Raw genomic sequence first — 21,326 nt, forward strand, 5'->3', positions numbered from 1 at the left:
GTGTCACAAAATTCGAATATTGTGTAAGGGTTAAATTTTGAAGACACCTGGTGCCACAAACTAATCAGCTGATTAACTCAAAACACCTGCAAAGGGCTTTAAATGGTCTCTCAGTCCAGTTCTGAAGCCTACACAAACATGGGGAAGACTTCAGATTTGACAGCTGTCCAAAAGGCGACCATCGACACATTGCACAAGGAGGGAAAGACACAAAAGGTTATTGCTGAAGAGGCTGGCTGTTCTCAGAGCTCTGTGTCCAAACACATTAATAGAGAGGCAAAGGGAAGGAAAAACTGTGGTCAGAAAAAGTGTACAAGCGATAGGGATCACCGCGCCCTAGTCAAGATTGTGAAAAAAAACCCATTCAAAAATGTGGGGGAGATTCACAAGGAGTGGACAGCTGCTGGAGTCAGTGCTTCAAGATCCACCACCAAGAGACGCTTGAAAGACATGGGTTTCAACTGCCGCATACCTCGTGTCAAGCCACTGTTGACCAAGAAACAGCGCGAAAAGCGTCTCACCTGGGCTAAGGAAAAAAAGAGCTGGACTGCTGCTGAGTGGTCCAAAGTCATGTTTTCTGACGAAAGCAAATTTTGCATTTCCTTTGGAAATCGAGGTCCCAGAGTCTGGAGGAAGACAGGAGAGGCACAGGATCCACGTTGCCTGAAGTCTAGTGTAAAGTTTCCACCATCAGTGATGGTTTGGGGTGCCATGTCATCTGCTGGTGTCGGTCCACTCTGTTTCCTGAGATCCAGGGTCAACGCAGCCGTCTACCAGCAAGTTTTAGAGCACTTCATGCTTCCTGCTGCTGACCTGCTCTATGGAGATGGAGATTTCAGGTTCCAACAGGACTTGGCGCCTGCACACAGCGCAAAATCTACCCGTGCCTGGTTTACGGACCATGGTATTTCTGTTCTAAATTGGCCAGCCAACTCCCCTGACCTTAGCCCCATAGAAAATCTGTGGGGTATTGTGAAAAGGAAGATGCAGAATGCCAGACCCAACAACGCAGAAGAGTTGAAGGCCACTATCAGAGCAACCTGGGCTCTCATAACACCTGAGCAGTGCCAGAAACTCATCGACTCCATGCCACGCCGCATTAATGCAGTAATTGAGGCAAAAGGAGCTCCAACCAAGTATTGAGTATTGTACATGCTCATATTTTTCATTTTCATACTTTTCAGTTGGCCAACATTTCTAAAAAATCCCTTTTTTGTATTAGCCTTAAGTAATATTCGAATTTTGTGACACACGGAATTTTGGATTTTCATTTGTTGCCACTTCAAATCATCAAAATTAAATGAAATAAACATTTAATCAGTCTGTGTGCAATGAATAAATATAATGTACAAGTTACACCTTTTGAATGCAATTACTGAAATAAATCAAGTTTTTCAAAATATTCTAATTTACTGGCTTTTACCTGTATAATACACAACTGTTTGGTAAAATATAAAAGATGATGTTACGCCAAGTAAATAGATACCTAACATGTTATGCTTTTTAGCCACTAGGATTGATCTTAAAAAAGCATCGCTAGCTGTAAAAAACTATACTGGGATCTTAACTGGAGTTGCAGTCAAAGCCCCAGTATAACCACTTCAACCAAAGGATGTATGGGTACGTCCTTTTGGGGGAAGTAGTCATTCAAGACTAGAGATGGGCTCAGGCGTGTTGAAAACTCCACATGCCCAATCCCGCCAGGAAGCCAACACTGCACAGGGCTAATCACAGGCACTGAGACATTTCCCGGTCCGCAGCTGCAGAAATCGGGAAATGTCTCACTGCCTGTGATTAGCCCTGTGCAGTGTCGGCTTCCTGGAGGGATCGGGCATGTGGGGTTTCAAACACGCCCAAGCCCATCTCTATTCAAGACTGAGAATTTATGGAAAGATACTTCCACACACTGGAAAATATATTGGTTACCAGCAGACCTGGGGTTACAAATTTTAGTCCTTATCCCAGCTATGTTGCAACAGGGAAGGGTAAAAATCCTGCCCAGAACATGGGGGGCAAGTGTAGGAATAGGATTTGCCACTAAAAAAAGGTAGAAGGCCAGGTTTCAGATGCTATTTCATTAGCTTATTTTATGATCCAAGAATTCTCTATATATTATCCATCATAGCAGTATTCAAAGATTGATTCAACAAAATCATGAGAACTAGCTATAAGCTGCTATTCTCTCCAACACAATGCTCACACCTATATTTAGATTCAGTAAGATGCAGTTGTGCTCATAAGTTTACATACCCTGGCAGAATATATGATTTCTTGGATATTTTTCAGAGAATATGAATGATAAAAAAAACTTTTCTTTCACTCGTGGTTAGTGTTTGGCTGAAGCCATTTATTATCAATCAACTGTGTTTACTCTTTTTAAATCATAATGGCAACAAACTATCCAAATGACCCTGATCAAAAGTTTACATACCCCAGTTCTTAATACCGTGTATGGCCCCCTTTAACATCAATGACAGCTTGAAGTCTTTTGTGGTATTTGTGGATGAGGCTCTTTATCTTCTCAGATGGTAAAGCTGCCCATTCTTCTTGGTAAAAATCCTCCAGTTCCTGTAAATTCTTCGGCTGTCTTGCATGAACTGCACATTTGAGAACTTCCCAGAGTGGCTCAAAGATACTGAAGTCAGGAGAATGAGATGGCCACTCCAGAGCCTTCACTTTATTCTGCTGTAGCCAATGACAGGTCAACTTGGCCTTGTGTTATGGATCATTGTCATGTTGGAAGGTCCAAGTACATCCCATGCACAGCTTCCTGGCTGATGAATGCAAATGTTCCTCCAGTATTTTTTGATAACATACTGCATTCATCTTGCCAACAATTTTGACCAAATTTCCTGTGCCTTTGTAGCTCACACATCCCCAAAACATCAGCGATCCACCTCCATACCTTTCATCATAGGCCTTGTTGACTCTGCTCCAAATGTAGCGTTTATGGTTGTGGCCAAAAAGCTCAATTTTGGTCTCATCACTCCAGATGACTTTGCGCCAGAAGGTTTGAGGCTTGTCTCTGTGTTGTTTGGAGTATTGTAAGAGGGATACTTTGTGGCATTTGCGTAGTAATGGCTTTCTTCTGGCGACTCGACCATGCAGCCCATCTTTCTTCAAGTGCCTCCTTATTGTGCATCTTGAAACAGCCACACCATATTTTCAGAAAGTCCTGTATTCCACCTGAAGTTATTTGTTTGTTTTTCTTTGCATCCCGAACAATTTTTCTGGCAGTTGTGGCTGAAATTTTAATTGGTCTACCTGACCGTGGTTTGGTTTCAACAGAAACCCTAATTTTCCACTTCTTGATTAGAGTTTGAACACTACTGATTGGCATTCTCAATTCCTTGGATATCTTTTTATATCCCTTTCCTGTTTTATACAGCTCAACTACATTTTCCTGCTGATCCTTTGACAATTATTTTGGTTTCCCCATGACTCAGAATCCAGAAACGTCAGTGAAGCACTGGATGAAAGATGCAAGGGTCTGTCAGGAGTCCAGAAACCCATTGACCTTTTATACACACACACCAATTACAAGCTCAGATCACAGATGAAGATGGTTACCTTTAACCACTTGCTTACCGGGCACTTAAACCCCCCTCCTATCCAGACCAATTTTCAGCTTTCAGCGCTGACGCACTTTGAATGACAATTGCGCGGTCATGCAACACTGTACCCAAATGAAATTTTTATCATTTTTTTCCTACAAATAGAGCTTTCTTTTGGTGGCATTTGATCACCTCTGCGGTTTTTATTTTTTGTTAAAAAAATTTAAAAAGACCAAATTTAAAAAAAAAAAAATTATTTTTTTTTATATTTTGTTATAAAATTTTTTAAAAGGGTAATTTTTCTCCTTCATTGATGTACGCTGATGAGGCGGCACCAATGGGCACTGATAGGTGGCAGTGATGGGCACTGATGGGTGGCAGTGATGGGCACTGATTGGTGGCAATAATGGGCACTGATCTTGTACACTGCTAGGTGGCACTGATTGGCACCACTGGTGGGCATTGTTAGGTGGCAATGGTGGGCATTGATAGGTGGCACTTGTAGGCATTGATAGGTGGCACTTGTAGGCATTGATAGGTGGCACTGGTGGGCACTGTGATGTGGCAATGTCAGGTTGCACTGTCAGTGGGTACTGTTGGCACAATTGTGGCACAATTGAGGCATTATTGCCTCCTCCTCTTCGGGACCGATGTCCCTTGCTGCTGAGCCGGTGATCGGCTTTTTTTTCTCCTCGCACTGTCAGCGCGAGGAGAAAAAAAAAAACGATCACAGAGCTTTTGTTTTGATCATGTGATCAGCTGTCATTGGCTGACAGCTGATCACATGGTAAGGGGCCGAGACCGGCCCCTTACACAGATCGGTGATCACCCGAGTCTCAGTGACTCGGTGATCACAGCGCGCTCCACGCGCGCCCTGTAGGGCGCGCGCAGGGCACGTGCACAGGGGAGGCCGTCATATGACGGCCTCCCGGGAATTCAGGTCCGCGCTGTAGCCGTCATTCGGCTATAGCGCGGATGCCAAGCGGTTAATAGCCATTCAAACCCCTTTGTGTCAACTTGTGTACATGTTATCAGGCCAAAATCACCAGGGTATGTAAACTGATCAGGGTCATTTGGGTAGTTTCTGTTGCCATTATGATTCAAAAAGAGTAAACACAGTTGATTGATAATAAATGGATTCAGCCAAACATTAACCATGAGTGAAAGAAATGTTTTTGTGTTATCATTCATATTCTCTGAAAAATGGCCAAGAAAGCATAAATTCTGCCAGGGTATATAAACTTATGAGCACAACTGTAACTTGAGTATTTATTAGGGTTGTTCCGATACCACTTTTTTAGGACCGAGTACAAGTACCGATACTTTTTTTCAAGTACTCGCCGATACTGATTACCGATACTTTTTTTTTTAATGTCACGTGACAGTTATTTATTTATTTATTTTTAAAAGTGCTTTCTTTTTTTTTTTTTGGGGGGGGGGTGAATGGCGTATGTGTGTGTTTTTTTTTTAAATTATTTACAATTTTTATTTTTTACAATAATATTTTTTTTATTCTTTATTGCAATATGTGTTTTTTTTTTAATCAGCCCTGTTGGGGGGCTTTGGTGAGATATCAGGGGTCTTAACAGACCTCTGATATCTCCCACTTGAGACAGAAAAAGAGACCGAGGATAGAGATTCCCAAGTCCCTTTCTCTGCAGCCTCAGCTGCACTGAGAATGAATGGAGAGAAGACAGCGGCTCAGTTTCAGTTATGTGAATGGACAGATTCAGTTGACTCTGTCCATTCACAAAGGAAGGAGGAGGGGGACAGCGGAGGGGGACAGAGAAGGAGAGGGGGACAGCGGAGAGGCACAGCAGAACGGAGGGGACAGAGAAGGAGAGGGGGATAGCAGAACGGAGGGGACAGCGGAGGGGGACAGAGGAACGGAGAGGGCATGGAGGAGGATGCAGTGACAGTCAGCGGTGACCGATCACCGCTGTATGTCACTAAAGCCGCTGAAAGCCGCTGGGGGAGAATCTTGTAACTCCCCCATGCGCCGATCACAGCTGACTTCCAGGTATCGCCGGAAGCATCGGGAGCATTTGCCTGAGTACAAGTACTTGGGCAAATGCTCGGTATCGGTGCAGATACCGACACTAGTATCGGTATCGGGACAACCCTAGTATTTATGATATAAAAACAAATAAAAAATATATTTATCTATGGGGTGTGTGTGTATGCGGCCATCACATAACCTTTCCCTTACCCACCTTTCTCTTCTCATAAAGGTTATTGATGATGTCAGTGGCATCTCCCACGGTAGGACATTTATCTGATAACTCGTTACTACCAGAAACCCTTCCATCAGGAATGCTGCCTTTCTGCAGGCTACTTTTAGATGGCACAACAGGAAGCACCTGGCACAGAAGACTCTCAATCTTTCCCAGGTTTTGTTGCAACTCCTCTGCAGTTTTAGACTAAGAAAAAAGAGAAAACAATGAGATTTTGTGAAACCCAAATAAACCAGACAAAACATGTAGGAGGCAAATATTTTACCCAAAACAGTCAATGAGCCTGTAAAAGATCATTACCTTTTTGGTCTCCTCTAAAAGGGCTGTGCTCACTGCAGACTCTAACTGCCTCTCCGTCTCCCCTGTTTTCTGCAAAAGAGACTGATATTGTTCTTTAGCCTTCTGGAGTTTTTTCTTAAATACTTCGAGATCTTTAGGGTCCATCTTGTTCTTGTTTTCCTCAAGGAAGTCCTCTGCAGCTTTAATGATACTAGCAAACTCGTTTGCTTTAGTTTGCACATCATTATTGAGCTCCTGGTTTAGGGGAAAAAAAATTCAGTAAAATTCTACTGAACTATGCTTTAAAAAGAATTTGAAATCAAGGATCGCCATCACATTCATACTTATAAGAGCCATTAGGAGCAGAAATAAAAATAGAACTGCAAGGTGAGATATGATAGAAATGACAGATGGAAAGTGAAACTGGTATTTGAAGCCAAGTTTAGTCAAAAAAAAAAAAAACATCTAAAAAGGACATAGCTAACTATCAGTTTGATGAGTCTCTTGTGCTGCTGCCTCCAGTGCAGCAGGGGTTGAAGGACAGGCTAAGGAACCGGTCATTTGCTCTCCTCAAGAATGCTATGTTCCCCCTTTCCGCCCACCTCCTCCATTTATAGAAGCTGTGCTATAGCTTCTATGAATGAAAGGAGGCAAACCTTTCTTCCATCCATCTGACCTCCATTCAAAGAATGTTTTTTATTTTTATTTATTTATTGACTAAGCATGGGCATGTGGAGGATGGTCTATGTGGACAGCTTTACCCCGAATGCCTGCATACTTAGATGTGCCCATTTTAATCATCAACCATGTGACTTGCTAAATGTTGTACCTTCATTAAATGTAACCATATTGCTACACTTAGAGGTGCCTCTCTTCTCTTTTATACTCAGTTGTGACATGACGCTATTTGTATATCACAACATCGTTTATATATCAAGTCAAAATTTTGTTAAAAATTTTGCTTGCCTTGCAAAACGCTCTCAAACCAAGGTTTTACTGTATATCTATCTTGACCTTAGCTTAAATTCTCTAACACAAACACACTAAGACTAATGCCATCCTGCATTCCTACAGGTTGCTTTACCATTCTGCACTTTTTATATTAGAACTGTTGTATTGTAGTACTACATAACACTGTGAACTCTATGTACCTTTAAAGTTACTAATCAAAAATGATGAAGAAGATCATAAAACAGAAGGCTTTATTTTAAGATTATGAAATTAGGAAACTGTATAACTATCACCATACCTGCATGCTTTTATACTGATCTTGAAGGCTGCACACATCTTGAGACCTTGGGCCGCTCTGGTGCTTCTGTACAGCCTTTTCTGTCAATTCTGCCCATGAGCTCAGTTCATCTAGTCCCTGAGAACAAGCCAACTGCTGCTCCTTTAGTGTCTAAAATAAAGGAAGGTTTTTAAAGCATTTAGCCATGTCCTCACAGACCACTAAGAAAGCACAGAGGTGGAAGCACAGACCTCATAGCTTCCAGATTTAAAGCAGATTTCTTTACAAATGTTACCAGTAAAAAAATGTTTAAGGAGAAAAAAATTATGCCTTAATACCCTTGGTTAATGATTATCTGGAGGTATGATAATCTAGTGCCTGCTCCTCTGTACAACAAAAGTCCCTGCCTGCTAGATGAGCACGATGTGTCCTTTCACAAATTACAAACACACTAGTCACAATTATTTGCATAAGGAGAGAACATTTGATTCTGAATTTAGAGGACATGCCAGATTCAGGCTCACTGCAGCCTGCAGAGAAATCCTTCACTGTTATAAGATATAAACCTAAAAAAAGCAAAGCAAACAAGAAGTTAAATACAGACACATAACAAAAAGACTGTAGACAATGTTAATACAAACATTAAAACGCTGAAAGTTTTCTTACTGACAGTTATTGGCAAAGGGCTATGGAACATTTCACAGAACCAAAGGGGGCAAATCACACTGCACTATGGACAGATTAGCAACTGTAGCTTAAAGCAAAACTTTAGTCAGAAAATTAAGTCCTGCTAGATGTCTTTAGGCTGGCCCGTTTTGCAGGTATAACTATGAAAAAACTTAAAAAATAAGTGTCTATACTGTGTAAAATCCAGAATACACTGAGTCTCACCCAGTTCTGCACATGCTCAGTTGCTCTCTATTTTTGGGCACTGCAGAGTTTGTTGAGGCCGATCTGATGATAGCCTTAAAGTGGAATTTAACCCTCCTATCCTTTACGCAGCCAAGGAAGCCGCTTCTGTTTGATCTGCAACTGCCATGGTGCTGCACATGTGATCAGTTATGACACCAGCCATTTGATGGTTTGACAGTTTGGTTAAGGACACAAGCAAATGTGACAGTTGGCAATCCCTGCTTTCCAGGAATGCAACTGTTTTTTCAAACTGTTAAAATCGATGGGTTTAGTTCCACTTTATGATTTACTGCTGATCAGGTGCTCTGGGCTTCAGCAAAATGTCAATCTCTGGCAAAAAGGAACAGGAGAAATGCTGGAGGCAATTTGCAGCACATGATAATTCTGGTAACATAATTATTAGTACGAAATGTTCCTTGCTAAAGAAAATTATTTTTTATCAAGTTGTTATGGGTAACGTTCCGCTTTAACTGCTCAACTGAACACTGAATTTCTCAAAGTAAAGGCTTGTGAAATGCATTCAAATATCAGTCTGTTGCACCAAAAGTAAAAGAAAAAAAATTGATAATTTTCATTCTTTTTATAAAATGTAAATACTGAAAAACCATTAATAACCTGTGTCACAAGAGCACATATGTATTGCAGTCCATAGCAAATAAATAAGTTCAAAGGAAATCCAGTAAAGCAAATCCACAAGAGCTGCATCCATGATAATCTCTGTAGTAGAATAACCACTGCATCACTAAACTTTATGGCTTCTCTTTTGGGTCACAAGAGTGCTATTACTTTTGCCCTCCTGTGACTCACAGTCAGCTAATAGCAGGGGTATTGAATTAAAATTCACAGAGGTCGGATCAATAAAACTTTCTTCCAGCAGAGGTCTGAATCACATGTTTGTCCGATGATTCAAGTCCTTCACATCATAGCCCCCCTCTCCCCTTTTGTCACAATTCCATTCTTACATCAGTGTCCACATCACAGTAGTGTTCTGAAGGCATGATGAGTGATCATGAGTCATATGATCGCTTAGTTCTCCATCAGGACAGCTGCAGAATGAGACCGATGCTGCAGCATAAAGGTTGAGTCTGGATGTTTTTTATATATATAGATATATATCTATATATAGTATCTCACAAAAGTGAGTACACCCCTCACATTTTTGTAAATATTTTATTATATCTTTTCATGTGACAACACTGAAGAAATTACACTTTTCTACAATGTAAAGTAGTGAGTGTACAGCTTGTATAACAGTGTAAATTTGCTGTCCCCTCAAAATAACTCAACACACAGCCATTAATGTCTAAACCGCAGGCAACCAAAGTGATTATACCCCTAAATGAAAATGTCCAAACTGGGCCCAAAGCGTCAATATTTTGTGTGGCCACCATTATTTTCTAGCACTGCCTTAACCCTCTTGGGCATGGAGTTCACCAGAGCTTCACAGGTTGCCACTGGAGTCCTCTTCCACTCCTCCATGACGACATCACGGAGCTGGTGGATGTTAAGAGATCTTGCGCTCCTCCACGTTTGAGGATGCCCCACAGATACTCAATAGGGTTTAGATCTGAAGACATGCTTGGGCAGTCCATTACCTTTACCCTTATCTTCTTTAGCAAGGCAGTGGTCATCTTGGAGGTATGTTTGGGGTCATTATCGTGTTGGAATACTGCCCTGCGGCCCAGTCTCCGAAGGGAGGGGATCATGCTCTGCTTCAGTATGTCACAGTACATGTTGGCATTCATGGTTCCCTCAATGAACTGTAGCTCCCCAGTACCAGCAGCACTCATGCAGCCCCAGACCATGACACTCCCACCACCATGCTTGACTGTAGGCAAGACACACTTGTCTTTGTACTCCTCACCTGGTTGCCGCCACACATGCTTGACACCATCTGAACCAAATAAGTTTATCTTGGTCTCAGAGCACAGGACATGGTCTCAGTAATCCATGTCCTTAGTCTGCTTGTTTTCAGCAAACTGTTTGTGGGCTTTCTTGTGCATCATCTTTAAAAGAGGCTTCCTTCTGGAAAATAATGGTGAGAGTTCTTTGCCATGAGGTGTCATGTTGAACTTCCAGTGACCAGTATGAGAGAGTGAGAGAGATAACCCCAAATTTAACACACCTGCTCCCCATTCACGCCTGAGACCTTGGTAACACTAACGAGTCACATGACACCGGGGAGGGAAAATGGCTAATTGGGCCCATTTTGGACATTTTCACTTAGAAGTGTACTCACTTTTGTTGCCAGCGATTTAGACATTAATGGCTGTGTGTTGAGTAATTTTAAGGGGACAGCAAATTGGCACTGTTATACAAGCTGAACACTCACTACTTTACATTGTAGCAAAGTGTCATTTCTTCAGTGTTTTCATGTGAAAAGATATAATAAAATATTTACAAAAACGTGGGGGGTGTACTCACTTTTGTGAGATACTGGATATAGATAGATGGATATATATCTAGATAGCTATTGAGATATAGATATATATATATCTATATACACACACACACACACATCCACACACCCACCCCAAACCTCTCCTTTAAGGGTATCTATGGTCAAAATTAGAGGTCGACCGATATGGGTTTTTCTCTGGCCGATGCCAATATTTAGAAATCGGGATGTCGATTTTTTTGGGCCGATATATTTGGCCGATTTTTATTTTTTTATTTTTTTTTCCCCCCTTGATCTCATAAAATCTAACAGTTAGACCCCTTTCACAATGGGGCGTTTTTTAGACGCTTTTGGGCTAAAAATAGCACCTGTAAAGTGCCTGCAAAACGGCTCCCCTGCAGTCTCGGTGTGAAAGCCCGAGTGCTTCCACACTGAGGCGATGCGCTGGCAGGATGTTAAAAAAAAGTCCTGCAAGCGGCATCTTTGGAGTGGTGTATACCGCTCCTCCACCACTCCTGCCCATTGAAATGAATACGCACCGCTGTCGAAGCGCCTGCAAAGTGTTTCGGCAGCGGTGCTTCAGGGGCGCATTAAACCCCTTCCTCAGCCGCTAGCTGGGTCATAAGCTCCCTGCTAGCAGCCGAATAGCGCTGCTAAAATGACGGTGAAGCGACGCTAAAACTAGCAGCGTTTTACCGTCAACGCCTGCCTGCTCCAGTGTGAAAGCAACCTTAAGTAATAAGTGATACAGAAAATTTTTTACATTTAAACATTTATTAAACAAAACAAAACAAACCTCCAATCAGTTCACTTGTATGTATAATTTAGATAACAAAAAAAAACTATATCTTAAATATTAAATACACAAAAACAGGTAATCAAAACTTTTGGACGAAAAAAAATGGGCTAACTTTACTGCTTAGTTTTTTTTTTAATTCATTAGTGTATTTTTTTAAAAAAAATTGCGTTTAAAAGACCGCTGCGCAAATACTGTGTGACATAAAATATTGCAACAACCACCATTTTATTACCTAGGGTCTCTGCTAAAAAAAATATATATATAATGTTTGGGGGTTCTAAGTGATTTTCTAGCAGAAAATACAGGATTTTTACTTGTAAGCAACAAGTGTCAGAAAAGATTTAGTCTTTAAATGGTTAAACTGAGAACTTCTACACACAGAGTTCAGCTCATTGATAAAAGAACCAAGAAGAGATACAATGTATCTTCTTATCAGAATGGCAGGCTGCCCAGAGGAGGAGAGAATTCTCTCCACAGAAAACTTCAGGCAACTTGCATTGACTTCTATTACAGAAGTCATTTGCAAGTCACGCTGAAGTTATAATCGGCCTTTTTTATCAGCACAATCGGCTGATGCCGATTAAGTAAAAAACGCCAAATATCGGCCGATATATCGGCCGACCTCTAGTCAAAATGTAAATTCATTAATTTCTAAGACCATTAATCTGAATGGTCTTGAACTTATCCAGATACCCACACATTGAATTCTGTGACATGTACAGTGAGGGAAAAAAAAAAGGTATTTTATCCCCGCTGATTTTGTATGTTTGCCCACTGACAAAGAAATGATCAGTCTATAATTTTAATGGTAGGTTTATTTTTAACAGTGAGACAAAACAACAAAAATATCCAGAAAAACGCATTTCAAAAAAGTTATGAATTGATATGCATTTTAATGAGTGAAATAAGTATTTGATCCCCCATCAATCAGTAAGATTTCTGGCTCCCAGGGGTTTTCTATTTAGGTAATGAGCTTAGATTAGGAGCACTTTCTTAATGGGAGTGCTCCTAATCTCAGCTTGTTACTTGTATAAAAGACACCTGTCCACAGAACCAATCTCTCCACAATGGCCAAGACCAAAGAGCTGTCCAAAGATGTCAGGGACAAGATTGTAGACCTACACAAGGCTGGAATGGGCTACAAGACCATCGCTAAGCAGCTTGGTGAGAGGGTGACAACGGTCGGTACACTTATTCGCAAAAGGAAGAAACACAAAATAAATGAGCTCCATGATGGGTCTCAACTCGTGGAGTTTCAATGATCATGAGGACGGTGAGAAATCAGCCCAGACCTACGTGGAAAAATCTTGTCAATGATCTCAAGGCAGCTGGGAACATAGTCACCAGGAAACAATTTGTACCACACTACGCTGCAAAGGACTGAAATCCTGCAGCACCCTCAAGGGCCCCCTGCTCAAGAAAGCACATGTACAGGCTCGTCTGGAGTTTGCTAATGAACATCTGAATGATTCAAAGGAGAACTGGGTGAATGTGTTGTGATCAGATGAGACCAAAATCAGGATTTTTGGCATCAACTCAACTTGCCGTGCTTGGAGGAGGAGGAATGCTGCCTATGACCCCAAGAACATCATCCTCACCGTCAAACATGGAGGTGAAATCATTATGGACAGGACAACTTCACCGCATCAAAGGGACGATGGACGGGGCCATACACCGTCAGATCTTGGGTGAGAACCTCCTTCCCTCAGCCAGGGCATTGAAAATGGGTCATGGATGGGTATTTCAGAATGACAATGACCCAAAACACACAACCAAGACTACAAAGGAATGGCTCAAGAAGAAGCACATTAAGGTCCTGGAGTGGCCTAGCCAGTCTCCAGATGTTAATCCCATAGAAAATATATGGAGGGAGCTGAAGGTTCGAGTTACCATACGTCAGCCTCAAAACCTTAATGACTTGGAGAGGATCTGCAAAGAGGATTGGGACAATATTCCTCCTGAGATGGGTGCAAACTTGGTGGCCAACTACAAGAAACGTCCGACCTCTGTGTGATTGCCAACAAGGGTTTTGCCACCAAGTACTAAGTTATGTTTTGTGAAGGGGTCAAATACTTATTTCACTCATTAAAATGCAAATCAATTTATAATTTTTCTGAAATTTCTGGATTTTTTGATGTTCTTCGGTCTCAAAATAAACCTACCATTAGAACTGATAATTTCTTTGTCAGTGGGCAAATGTACAAAATCAGCATGGGTTCAAATACCTTTTTCCCTCACTGTATTCACAATGTTCTGTTAATAGACAACTGTGTTACAGAATTCATAGAACCTGCCTTCTGAACTTCAGAAGGGGGAGCCAGTACAGGAATTACAGCTTGCAACCAGCACGGTACCAAAAAAACAGCAGAGAGGCAGAATTTACAACATAAAAGATTTTTCAAGTAAGCTAAGAATTGTTTGTATTGCAATGCTGATGTTATAGAATTGTTGTGACCATAGATTACATTTAAAGTCCATACAAGCAGTGTACATAGCGGTAAATAAAAATAGTTGGGTAACTATTGCATATTTAGGAATACAGCCAGCCATGATGCCACAAGTCTGAATACTTAAAGCTGCACCTGCAGGTATGGTTTATTTGCATAGTTACATTCAGTTTGACAAGGATCACATAGGTATAGCATGCATACTTACCATGGTCCATGCTGGACCAATGTAACTATGCAAAAAAAAAAAAAAAGTCTGCAATCCAGCTTCAAATGTACAATAGTGCTTGCTAAAAAGTTTCACACCCAAAACAATCTGAGGGACGTTTTGACGATCAATTCTGTCGCAGAGAAAGCCAATTTTTGCCACAGATTCATTGCAAGGTTACAGCTTGCGTCACAAAAGGTCTCCTTTAACTGCTCTAAAGCAACTGAATAAAAGCTGACCCTTATCGCTTTTTACTTTGTCTGCTTAGAATAAAAATCTCGCTGGTCTTCAGTAATAAGTCTGTTGCAAAACTTGCAAATCTGTCACAATTGTCCGCCCAGGAATTCAGACACACGGACCATAAATACATTAAGACTTTGCTATGTGACAGGTAGCCTTTAAATTCAACTGTGTCACTAATTTATTAGTTTTTTATTATTTATTAGTTTATTATGTTTTTTTTTCAATAGTATCAAACTGCTTGCAGTACCATGAGAGGCAGCATTTTTTAATACGCAATGGGCTGTTGCTATAACAAAGAGATTAAAAGAGATGTATGGGGTCTTTTTTTAATTCATACTTACCTAGGTGGATGCACCATCGGTCCAATGCTGCATGTCCCCAGCGCCTCTAACACTGAGAATCGAGCGATCGAACAATGCCAATCGCTCTGTTCTCACAACTCCCTGAGCCAAGAGCTGCTGACTGTGAGTCAGCAGCTTTCTGCTCTGCCCCCTCCTCCCTCACTGGAGTGCTGGGCAGTGGACCGGGCAGGAGCGGCCGGCTCAGGCTTTCACTGACTCGCTGAGAGGCTGAGCCAGGTGCCGGTCCTGTTATGTGGGCGGATCCCGACTTCATGATCGTGATGACGCCTGAGCCCGGACCGACACTGTGATGTCAGCAGAGAGTGGACTTCAGCCTGCTCTCTGCTGAAAACGAGTCACAGGAGTGCAAAATGGGCTGCACTCCTGTGAGCTTTGGCTGTACTTCTCCTTTAAGCAGCTTGTCAGGACCCAAGTATAGTTTATAATGGATACAATTTGAGTGGAGAACTGATCTTGCTAGACTTGATTTTCTTTGAATTTTATAATTAATTTTGGATTGCATCATGAGTATGCATACAATTTTAGGGTGTAAAGAACAATAAAAAAGCTTAGGTTTGGATAAATTTTCCAGCAAACAGACTTATTTTTTAACACACAAAGTCTGTTCTTACAAGTGATTTATTGATGATGTGGTCACTCCCACTAGAATTTTTGTTAATAACCTCTTGTCGATCTTGGTGGTTTAATAAACAAACTATGCTGTCTACTGGTACTTTCTGTTCAGTTTCAACCCTTTCAATCCCATCAAGCTGATGCAGGCTGGGTAGAGTGGCTGGGCAGTGGAACACTACCGTGGATGCTTAGTTGTATATACGGACATGTCATCTGCTGTGCACACTCAAAAATGGAATGCAAAATGTTCTTATTTTAATAAGATGAGATTATAATACAGTGCACATCAAAACTTACTGCAGCAGTCACTGCTGTTTCCATTCATACAGTAACAACTCCCATGGAGTAGCTAAAATAAAATATAGATTTGTTTTTTCATTAGGATGAGATCAGGTCAGGAAATAGCTCTGGAGAAGATCTACTGTCACATAGGGGTAGAAGTAAGCAGCAGTTTTCATATCACACACAGCGTGCTTGGGATGCTAATTGAACTCGGTAAGCAGCGAGAGCTTTGCAGGATAGGAAATGTACTGTCTGACCTTGACTTCCATGCTGTGCTTCACCAGTCGCTCACGGGATTGCAGAATCTCATTTCTTGCCACCATTGTCTCAGAGAGCTCTCGAAAGGACCTCTGTAGATCATTAAGAAGACGAAGCAATATGCGACTTTGTTGAGGTGTCAAATCTTGGGCTTGCTCAGAGATAAATAACTGAATTTCAAAAGCTATGTTCTCCAGTTCTAGCTTGGTGTCTGCCATAGGCTGCCTCAGGCTCTGCAATATAGACAGATTTACTAATGTTAAGACACTGGATATATTTATCAATAGGTCCGTTGGAAGCACCACCTGTTTCCAATATCAGCCATTTTACTTGTATCCCTCTCCAATATAGCTATAGAATGGAAAATGTAGCTGGTTGCTATGGGCAGCACACCATTTTTTTTACGCAGTCATTTCCATTTATGCCCTAAAGAGAACAAAACATTAGATATTGCTTATTAAAGAGAATCTTGCAAGAAAAAGCAAGGTCCACATATACTGTCCAAGTCCCCACTCAATGTAAAAATCATCTACTGTTATAGTAGGTGTAAAAGCTAGCTGTAAAAGAAAAAAAGTTAGAAATACATTTACTTTTACCATGGTCTTCCACCCACGGAGTATGCAGACCATGCCTTGTATTGCAAGGTCCTCTTTAACATCCATAATGTACACCTATATGTAATACTACAAACTTCATTCCAAACACAGACATCAGAAAGAGAAATTATTCATCCATCAACAATTGAAACGATTTTATGTCCTTAGGAATAATCTATAGATTTCCCACAGACTTGATGAGATGCCTCATATTTGAAGAGAAAAGTGCCTGTATATGCGTCCCAGAATTCAAACAAGGACTACACTAGAGGATTACAAAAATACTGAATACGGCCACCATTTTGATGAAGCCCACTTACAGTAGGTTTTTAATGCAATGTTACCATCAGGAAGATTTTTTCTCAGTTCCAGTCCCAGGCAAAGGGATTTATAGGGACAGAAAGTGCTGGGAAATATTTTTTTTTTCATTTTGGATAGAGTAAGGTAGGATTATAGCCCCTGGGCAATAGCATGCTACACGTTCTCTGGTAATTTCCTATTCCTTATGTGACCTTATTGAGAAGAGAGAACCTCATGAAATTGAGCTGCATTCATAAAGGTATCACCTTATATTTATCCAAATATCAATAGAAATTGCAAAAACTTAAAATATACTGTGAAAAATATAAGTCCACAGTATTGCGGACACACTATAATACTGTGACTCTGCTTATGTGACATGTGCAAATAAAGTCCATATATAAAGTGTAAATATATTGTGCATATAATCTTCTTCAGATGATGTGACATAAAAACTAAATGGTGACTTGGGTGCTCTCAATATCTTCTGGGGACTCTATGCTCCCCTCCAGGGTCCCCACTCACCAGATCCGCTCGCCCCTACAGGGGCAATACGCATATAGATGCAATCACTGCGATTACTCCCCCATAGTTGTTACGTTATCCAGGGTAGATTTCCGCCTTCAGATAGATTGTGGTATATTCTGTGGTTGGTTCCTCCTCTGCTGCTACTTCCAATGTCTTCTCTCTACTAGACATTGGAAGTAGCAGCAGAGGAGGAACCAACCACAGAATATACCACAATCTATCTGAAGGCAGAAATCTACCCTGGATATCGTAACAACTATGGGGGAGTAATCGCAGTGATTGCATCTATATGCGTATTGCCCCTGTAGGGGCGAGTGGATCTGGTGAGTGGGGACCCTGGAGGGGAGCACAGAGTCACCATTTAGTTTTATGTCACATCATCTGAAGAAGATTATATGAATAATATATGGACTATTTACACGTTTATATATGGACTTTATTTGCACATGTCACATAAGCAGAGTCACAGTATTATAGTGTGTACGCAATACTGCGGTCTTATATTTTTCACGGTATTTTTTAAGTTTTTGCAATTTCTATTGATATTTGAATATACATAAGGTGATACCTTTATGAATGCAGCTCAATTTCATGAGGTTCTCTCTTCTCAATAAAGTCACATAAGGAATAGGAAATTACCAGAGAACGTGTAGCATGCTATTGCCCGGGGGGCTATATATGCATTCTTTGAGTTTATATGCCTTTATTGTTTTTGAGTTCACATATTTTTACGTTTGTGCATGCCACTGTAAGGCCACACATATATACCCTCAAATACGTCTTAATCGCATTATCTTTAGGTAGCGCCAATTACCCCTTTTATTATTTCTTTCTTATTTGGAGACCCCTTAGGGGAGCTCTATTAGGGAGGATGCAGACCTATTGTGTATCCTAAGCGCAGTCTCACATTACTTGTTATATCAGGATTATAGCCCCTGTTGATTTATTTTTTTGCCATCTGTGCCACATTGGGGGGAATTTACCTTCACTTCCTGTCCTATAGCCAAAACAGGAAGTGAGAGGAAATCCCTGCAATAAAGGAATTCCCTTGGGGACACCCAGGCCATCAGAATTAGTATCCCCATTGGAAGATTTCACCTCTATTACTTTTCTGGGGACAACCCAAAATTTGGGATTTTTTGTTTCTTTCACTTTCGATGATAATGGTAAAAAGGACATATAGAGAGGGTGAATCTCCCTAAGGGGGGCACAGATAGCTATAAAAACTGACAGGTATTTAAATCCCTCTTCACTATATCCAAAACTAAAGAAAATGTTTTGCCTTTAGTTATACTTTAACACTTAAATACCCTTTAACTCGTAGTGACATACACCATGGTACAAAACAAAGCATGCTTCAAAATAATATATTTAGTCTTACCAGAAGGCCCCATTAACACCTGTGCACGTTCCCGGAATGAGCAAAAGAGCGCTACAGATGCACATAGCACTTGTGGTGCTGTTAATTGTTAAAGGCACCCAAAGACGAGTAGCAGTTGCGTGTATTGTTGTTCAACAAACTCACAAGACTCACTGCCTGAAAAAAGGTACAGGAGCCACATTGGCAAGAGTTTTGTGCACAGGGCAGGCTGTTGTGCAAAAAATGGGAGACAAAGAACGTGAATTGGCACAGAGCACTGATATCAATGGGGCCTCAAGTACAATTCCAGCAAAAGCTATCTACTCTTAAATGCTCCCAACCCTTAGCGCTAGCCAACTCCACATTTTTGCAACTTGTCCCAGTAAACTAACGAACCTCAACATCTGAATCTTTCCATGTCATTTTTTGATAGAGGAGCCCTCTAGTCTTCATATCCTTGACATGGATGTGATGGGAAAATCACGTGCTATTTAATAGCATTAGCCTGCTTTCTTATTCTCACCCCTTCTACTCGTGGAGAGGGGCATGTTTTTGTTTTTTTTTGTTTTTTTTCCCTGCCCCTACAGGGGGACAGATTCTTTTTCCTTTGTTTTTATGTTTATTTGTGTGTTTTGGTTTTGACCAATGAGCTGCAGTCTCCTGACTGACTTAGTTGGCACATTTAATGACCAGTCACTGTGGGGGGGGGGGCTCAAGCCCTGCCGCCATACCCACAGCTTGGGCGGCAGTGCAGAGGTTATCCTGATTCCGCACAAGATGGTATCATTTGAGTGTACTTAAGAGTTGTTTCCCTGTTGCTAGGGAACCTATGGGTACCAGTAAGCATGCTTACAGTATGTACGTTTCTCTAAAGTTATTAGAAGTATCCCTTTTTTTTTGCATACTAGCCTTGTGATTGTACACTTGAAGTTACAGAGATGTACTATTATTCACACACTATTTGCATCGTACTTTACAGTGAGGGAAAAAAAAAGTATTTGATCCCCTGCTGATTTTGTTTGGTTGCCTGCTGACAACGAAATGATCAGTCTATAATTTTAATAGTGGGTTTTTTTTTTTTTTTTTTAACAGTGAAAGACAGAACAACAACAAAAATATCCAGAAAAACGCATTTCAAAAAAGTTACTCATCGATTTGCATTTTAATGAGTGAAACAATTTGACCCAATGTCAACCCAAGTTGAAACAATTTGATCCCCTATCAATCAGCAAGATTTCTGGCTCTACTTCTATACAGTTAACAAGCTGAGATTAGGAGCACTCTCTCAAGGGGAGTGCTGCTAATCGCAGCTTGTTACCTTTATAAAAGACACCTGTCCACAAAGCAATCAATAAGATTCCAAGGCCAAGACCAAAGAGCTGTCCAAGGATGTCAAGGACAAGATTTTAGACCTACACAAGGCTGGAATGGGCTACAAGACCATCACCAAACAGTTTGGTGAGAGGGTGACAACAGTTGGTGCGATTATTCGCAAATGGAAGAAATACAAAAATAACTGCCATTTTCCTTCAGTCTGAGGCTCCATGCAAGATCTCATTTCATGGAGTTTCAATGATCATGAGAATGGTGACGAATCAGCCCAGAACTACACGGGAGAATCTTGTCAATGATCTCAAGGCAGCTGGGTCCATACCAAGAAAACAATTGGCAAAACACTATGCCGTGAGGGACTGAAATCCTGCAGCGCCCGCAAGGTCCCCCTGCTCAAGAAAGCATGTGTACAGGCCCATCTGAAGTTTGCTAATGAACATCTGAATGAGTCAGAGGAGAACTGTGTGAAAGTGTTGTGGTCATGAGATGAGACCAAAATCAAGCTCATTGGCATCAACTTAACTTGTTGTGTTTGGAGGAAGAATACCATCCCGACCGTCAAAATGGAGAAGGAAACATTTATCCTTGCAGGAAGTGATGGGGAGAGGTGAACTTCCTTCAGGCACCGCGGAGCCAGAGGAGGAAGGGGGAGCTTGGTGCCCTTAAAAACTGGGTACCCGCTCCCCCACAAAAAAATTACATGCTAAATGTGGCATGTCAGGTGGTCACCATCCCTTAAAGCGGAAGTTCCATTTTTGGGTGGAACTCTGCTTTAAGGTCCCAGAGTGGGCTAGCCAGACCTTAATCCCATAAAAAAAAAATATGTGGAGAGAGCCGAAGGTCCGAGCTGCCAAACGTCAGCCTCAAAAACTTAATGACTTGGAGAGGATCTGCATACAGAAGTGGGACAAAACCCCTCCTGAGATGTGTGCAAACCTGGTGGCCAATTACAAGAAACGAGAAGGAAGAAATTCCTGGACTGCCGCACTCCATGCGAAAACATCTTTATTTAGAAAAATCTTAAAATCCAAAAAGGCAAACAAAACCAAACAAAAGGTGGACAAACCAGGTATAAAATAGCTAACGCGTTTCACATTCAGAGATGCTTACTATGAGTCCAGGAATTTCTTCCTTCTCGTATTTTGAAGCACAGCCAGCACCCAGCTTTATGCGGTGGGACAGGATTTACTTAAGGGACTACAGAGGCTTTTGAAGCGGCTTTCCCTTTCTATCAACTACAAGAAACGTCTGACCTCTGATTGCCAACAAGGGTTTTGCCACCAAGTACTAAGTCATGTTCTGCAAAGGGGTCAAATGCTTATTTCACTCATTAAAATGCAAATGAATTTACAGCTGATATGCGTTTTTCTGGATTTTTGTGTTATTCTGTCTTT

The 21,326-nt window shown here is 41.2% G+C and overlaps 1 protein-coding gene across 23 annotated transcripts in view; it reads right to left on the reverse strand.

The window, feature by feature from the left end:
• MACF1 (microtubule actin crosslinking factor 1) overlaps window positions 1-21,326 on the reverse strand; it is a 437,650-nt gene that overhangs the window by 170,468 nt on the left and 245,856 nt on the right. For 18 of the 23 annotated variants that reach the window (XM_073615331.1, XM_073615324.1, XM_073615314.1 and 15 more), the window contains 4 exons: window positions 15,816-16,049; window positions 7,317-7,466; window positions 6,089-6,322; window positions 5,768-5,974 (listed from right to left, as the gene is read on the reverse strand). In XM_073615331.1, coding sequence (XP_073471432.1) covers window positions 5,768-5,974; window positions 6,089-6,322; window positions 7,317-7,466; window positions 15,816-16,049 — 825 coding nt within the window. The remainder of the gene's footprint in view (window positions 1-5,767; window positions 5,975-6,088; window positions 6,323-7,316; window positions 7,467-15,815; window positions 16,050-21,326) is intronic. The other 5 variants (XM_073615323.1, XM_073615329.1, XM_073615327.1 and 2 more) reach the window with 1 other exon arrangement.

Source organism: Aquarana catesbeiana, linkage group LG02, assembly GCF_042186555.1.
Source record: "Aquarana catesbeiana isolate 2022-GZ linkage group LG02, ASM4218655v1, whole genome shotgun sequence".
In the NCBI taxonomy this organism is placed as follows: domain Eukaryota; kingdom Metazoa; phylum Chordata; class Amphibia; order Anura; family Ranidae; genus Aquarana; species Aquarana catesbeiana.